The sequence below is a fragment of the Oncorhynchus gorbuscha genome, unplaced genomic scaffold, assembly GCF_021184085.1.
Source record: "Oncorhynchus gorbuscha isolate QuinsamMale2020 ecotype Even-year unplaced genomic scaffold, OgorEven_v1.0 Un_scaffold_489, whole genome shotgun sequence".
NCBI lineage: Eukaryota > Metazoa > Chordata > Actinopteri > Salmoniformes > Salmonidae > Oncorhynchus > Oncorhynchus gorbuscha.
The window spans coordinates 326,132-332,500 of NW_025745318.1; the positions used below are offsets into that span (position 1 = coordinate 326,132).

The following is a 6,369-nucleotide window of genomic DNA, read 5'->3' on the forward strand; positions in this document are numbered from 1 at the left end:
ACAGACAGTAAACAGATAGCCAGGGACACCTGGGGGACAGACAGACAGTAAACAGATAGCCAGGGACACCTGGGGGACAGACAGACAGACAGTAAACAGATAGCCAGGGACACCTGGGGGACAGACAGACAGTAAACAGATAGCCAGGGACACCTGGGGACAGACAGACAGTAAACAGATAGCCAGGGACACCTGGGGACAGACAGACAGTAAACAGATAGCCAGGGACACCTGGGGGACAGACAGACAGACAGACAGACAGTAAACAGATAGCCAGGGATACCTGGGGACAGACAGACAGTAAACAGATAGCCAGGGACACCTGGGGACAGACAGACAGTAAACAGATAGCCAGGGACACCTGGGGGACAGACAGACAGACAGACAGACAGTAAACAGATAGCCAGGGACACCTGGGGACAGACAGACAGTAAACAGATAGCCAGGGACACCTGGGGGACAGACAGACAGTAAACAGGTAGCCAGGGACACCTGGGGGACAGACAGACAGACAGTAAACAGATAGCCAGGGACACCTGGGGACAGACAGACAGTAAACAGATAGCCAGGGACACCTGGGGGACAGACAGACAGTAAACAGATAGCCAGGGACACCTGGGGACAGACAGACAGTAAACAGATAGCCAGGGACACCTGGGGACAGACAGACAGTAAACAGATAGCCAGGGACACCTGGGGGACAGACAGACAGACAGACAGTAAACAGATAGCCAGGGATACCTGGGGACAGACAGACAGTAAACAGATAGCCAGGGACACCTGGGGACAGACAGACAGTAAACAGATAGCCAGGGACACCTGGGGGACAGACAGACAGACAGACAGACAGTAAACAGATAGCCAGGGACACCTGGGGACAGACAGACAGTAAACAGATAGCCAGGGACACCTGGGGGACAGACAGACAGTAAACAGGTAGCCAGGGACACCTGGGGGACAGACAGACAGACAGTAAACAGATAGCCAGGGACACCTGGGGACAGACAGACAGTAAACAGATAGCCAGGGACACCTGGGGACAGACAGACAGTAAACAGATAGCCAGGGACACCTGGGGACAGACAGACAGTAAACAGATAGCCAGGGACACCTGGGGACAGACAGACAGTAAACAGATAGCCAGGGACACCTGGGGGACAGACAGACAGACAGACAGACAGACAGTAAACAGATAGCCAGGGATACCTGGGGACAGACAGACAGTAAACAGATAGCCAGGGACACCTGGGGACAGACAGACAGTAAACAGATAGCCAGGGACACCTGGGGGACAGACAGACAGACAGACAGACAGACAGTAAACAGATAGCCAGGGACACCTGGGGACAGACAGACAGTAAACAGATAGCCAGGGACACCTGGGGGACAGACAGACAGTAAACAGGTAGCCAGGGACACCTGGGGGACAGACAGACAGACAGTAAACAGATAGCCAGGGACACCTGGGGACAGACAGACAGTAAACAGATAGCCAGGGACACCTGGGGGACAGACAGACAGTAAACAGATAGCCAGGGACACCTGGGGACAGACAGACAGTAAACAGATAGCCAGGGACACCTGGGGGACAGACAGACAGACAGACAGACAGACAGACAGTAAACAGATAGCCAGGGATACCTGGGGACAGACAGACAGTAAACAGATAGCCAGGGACACCTGGGGACAGACAGACAGTAAACAGATAGCCAGGGACACCTGGGGGACAGACAGACAGACAGACAGACAGACAGTAAACAGATAGCCAGGGACACCTGGGGACAGACAGACAGTAAACAGATATCCAGGGACACCTGGGGGACAGACAGACAGTAAACAGATAGCCAGGGACACCTGGGGGACAGACAGTCAGTAAACAGATAGCCAGGGACACCTGGGGACAGACAGACAGACAGACAGACAGACAGACAGACAGACAGACAGACAGACAGACAGACAGACAGTAAACAGATAGCCAGGGACACCTGGGGGACAGACAGACAGTAAACAGATAGCCAGGGACACCTGGGGGACAGACAGACAGACAGACAGACAGACAGACAGACAGTAAACAGATAGCCAGGGACACCTGGGGACAGACAGCCAGTAAACAGATAGCCAGGGACACCTGGGGACAGACAGACAGTAAACAGATAGCCAGGGACACCTGGGGGACAGACAGACAGACAGACAGACAGTAAACAGATAGCCAGGGACACCTGGGGACAGACAGACAGTAAACAGATAGCCAGGGACACCTGGGGACAGACAGACAGTAAACAGATAGCCAGGGACACCTGGGGACAGACAGTCAGTAAACAGATAGCCAGGGACACCTGGGGGACAGACAGACAGTTAACAGATAGCCAGGGACACCTGGGGACAGACAGTCAGTAAACAGATAGCCAGAGACACCTGGGGAACAGACAGACAGTAAACAGATAGCCAGGGACACCTGGGGACAGACAGTCAGTAAACAGATAGCCAGGGACACCTGGGGGACAGACAGACAGTAAACAGATAGCCAGGGACACCTGGGGGACGGACAGACAGTAAACAGATAGCCAGGGACACCTGGGGACAGACAGACAGTAAACAGATAGCCAAGGACACCTGGGGGACAGACAGACAGTAAACAGATAGCCAGGGACACCTGGGGACAGACAGTCAGTAAACAGATAGCCAGGGACACCTGGGGACAGACAGACAGTAAACAGATAGCCAGGGACACCTGGGGACACCTGGGGACAGACAGAGAGTAAACAGATAGCCAGAGACAACTGGGGGACAGACAGACAGACAGTAAACAGAGAGACAGAGACAGACAGGCAGAGAGATGGAGAGACAGACAAGCAGAGAGACAGACAGGCAGAGAGATGGAGAGACATACAAGCAGAGAGACAGACAGGCAGAGAGACAGATAGGCAGAGAGACAGAGACAGACAGGCAGAGAGATGGAGAGACAGACAAGCAGAGAGACAGGCAGAGAGATGGAGAGACAGACAAGCAGAGAGACAGACAGGCAGAGAGACAGATAGGCAGAGAGACAGACAGGCAGAGAGATGGAGAGAGAGACAGGCAGAGAGACAGAGACAGACAGGCAGAGAGATGGAGAGACATACAAGCAGAGAGACAGACAGGCAGAGAGACAGATAGGCAGAGAGACAGACAGGCAGGGAGATGGAGAGACAGACAGGCAGAGAGACAGACACAGACAGGCAGAGAGATGGAGAGACAGACAAGTAGAGAGACAGGCAGAGAGATGGAGAGACAGACATGCAGAGAGACAGACAGGCAGAGAGACAGATAGGCAGAGAGACAGACAGGCAGAGATATGGAGAGACAGACAGGCAGAGAGACAGACAGACAGGCAGACAGACAGACAGCCAGCCAGCCAGCCAGACAGACAGACAGACAGACAGACAGACAGACAGACAGACAGACAGACAGTAAACAGATAGCCAGGGACACCTGGGGGACAGACAGACAGTAAACAGATAGCCAGGGACACCTGGGGACAGACAGTCAGTAAACAGATAGCCAGGGACACCTGGGGGACAGACAGACAGTAAACAGATAGCCAGGGACACCTGGGGGACAGACAGACAGTAAACAGATAGCCAGGGACACCTGGGGGACAGAAAGACAGTAAACAGATAGCCAGGGACACCTGGGGGACAGACAGTAAACAGATAGCCAGGGACACCTGGGGACAGACAGACAGTAAACAGATAGCCAGGGACACCTGGGGGACAGACAGACAGTAAACAGATAGCCAGGGACACCTGGGGGACAGACAGACAGTAAACAGATAGCCAGGGACACCTGGGGACAGACAGTCAGTAAACAGATAGCCAGGGACACCTGGGGGACAGACAGTCAGTAAACAGATAGCCAGGGACACCTGGGGGACAGACAGACAGTAAACAGAGAGACAGAGACAGACAGGCAGAGATATGGAGAGACAGACAAGCAGAGAGACAGACAGGCAGAGACACAGATAGGCAGAGAGACAGACAGGCAGAGAGATGGAGAGACAGACAGGCAGAGAGATGGAGAGACAGACAGGCAGAGAGATGGAGAGACAGACAAGCAGAGAGACAGACAGACAGACAGACAGACAGACAGACAGACAGACAGTAAACAGATAGCCAGGGACACCTGGGGGACAGAGAGACAGTAAACAGATAGCCAGGGACACCTGGGGGACAGACAGACAGACAGACAGACAGACAGACAGACAGACAGACAGACAGACAGACAGACAGACAGACAGACAGACAGACAGACAGACAGTAAACAGATAGCCAGGGACACCTGGGGACAGACAGACAGTAAACAGATAGCCAGGGACACCTGGGGACAGACAGTCAGTAAACAGATAGCCAGAGACACCTGGGAGACAGACAGACAGTAAACAGATAGCCAGGGACACCTGGGGACAGACAGTCAGTAAACAGATAGCCAGGGACCTGGGGGACAGACAGACAGTAAACAGATAGCCAGGGACACCTGGGGACAGACAGACAGTAAACAGATAGCCAGGGACACCTGGGGACAGACAGACAGTAAACAGATAGCCAGAGACACCTGGGGGACAGACAGACAGTAAACAGATAGCCAGGGACACCTGGGGACAGACAGTCAGTAAACAGATAGCCAGGGACACCTGGGGACAGACAGACAGTAAACAGATAGCCAGGGACACCTGGGGACACCTGGGGACAGACAGAGAGTAAACAGATAGCCAGAGACACCTGGGGGACAGACAGACAGACAGTAAACAGAGAGACAGAGACAGACAAGCAGGGAGACAGACAGGCAGAGAGATGGAGAGACATACAAGCAGAGAGACAGACAGGCAGAGAGACAGATAGGCAGAGAGACAGACAGGCAGAGAGATGGAGAGACAGACAGGCAGAGAGACAGAGACAGACAGGCAGAGAGATGGAGAGACAGACAAGCAGAGAGACAGGCAGAGAGATGGAGAGACAGACAAGCAGAGAGACAGACAGGCAGAGAGACAGATAGGCAGAGAGACAGACAGGCAGAGAGATGGAGAGAGAGACAGGCAGAGAGACAGAGACAGACAGGCAGAGAGATGGAGAGACATACAAGCAGAGAGACAGACAGGCAGAGAGACAGATAGGCAGAGAGACAGACAGGCAGAGAGATGGAGAGACAGACAGGCAGAGAGACAGAGACAGACAGGCAGAGAGATGGAGAGACAGACAAGCAGAGAGACAGACATGCAGAGAGACAGACAGGCAGAGAGATGGAGAGACAGACAGGCAGAGAGATGGAGAGACAGACAAGCAGAGAGACAGACAGGCAGAGAGACAGATAGGCAGAGAGATGGGAGACAGACAGACAGAGAGACAGAGACAGACAGGCAGAGTGATGGAGAGACAGACATGCAGAGAGACAGACAGGCAGAGAGATGGAGAGACAGACAGGCAGAGAGATGGAGAGACAGACAAGCAGAGAGACAGACAGGCAGAGAGACAGATAGGCAGAGAGATGGGAGACAGACAGACAGAGAGACAGAGACAGACAGGCAGAGTGATGGAGAGACAGACAAGCAGAGAGACAGATAGGCAGAGAGATGGAGAGACAGACAGGCAGAGAGACAGAGACAGACAGGCAGGGAGATGGAGAGACAGACAAGCAGAGAGACAGACAGGCAGAGAGACAGACAGGCAGAGAGACAGACAGAGACAGAAAGTGTTGAGACTACATCACTGTCTGCCACACAGGGCCCGTTCTCAGAGGGTCATTCTACAATGTAAAAACACATGTGTCTCTCCCCAACACTGTCTGTCTGTCTGTCTGTCTGTCTGTCTGTCTGTCTGTCTGTCTGTCTGTCTGTCTGTCTGTCTGTCTGTCTGTCTGTCTGTCTGTCTGTCTGTCTGTCTGTCTGTGTGTGTGTGTGTGTGTGTGTGTGTGTGTGTGTGTGTGTGTGTGTGTGTGTGTGTGTGTGTGTGTGTGTGTGTGTGTGTGTGTGTGTGTGTGTGTGTGTGTGTGTCCGGCCTCACTTGGATGCTGGAGAAGACTGTGAGCAGTGTGAGCAGTAGGAAGCCCCGTGACATCCCTTAGTCCTGCTGCCTGGTGGAGGGGCGCTGTGTGAGCGGGGTCAGGGGTCACCTTAACCTCACCTCATAGGAGGGCTTTACCTGGGGACCACTCCACCTGGTGACACACAGAGGGGGAGGAGTCACACTAACACACAGATATGTCTTACTATATTTGTGAGGACTTTTTGGGGACCCAACAATGGATTCCCATTCCAAATGATATTTTCCCTAACCTTAAACCTAACCCCTAACCCCTAAGCCTAACCTTAAACCTAACCTTAAACCTAACCCCTAA

General features: G+C 53.1%; 1 protein-coding gene across 1 annotated transcript in view; it reads right to left on the minus strand.

The window, feature by feature from the left end:
- LOC124018370 (glucagon receptor-like) overlaps positions 1-6,328 on the minus strand; it is a 47,896-nt gene extending 41,568 nt beyond the window's left edge. The window contains exon 1 of the mRNA XM_046333652.1: positions 6,036-6,328. Coding sequence (XP_046189608.1) covers positions 6,036-6,089 — 54 coding nt within the window. The 5' untranslated portion in view covers positions 6,090-6,328. The remainder of the gene's footprint in view (positions 1-6,035) is intronic.
- Positions 6,329-6,369: the final 41 nt, after the last annotated feature.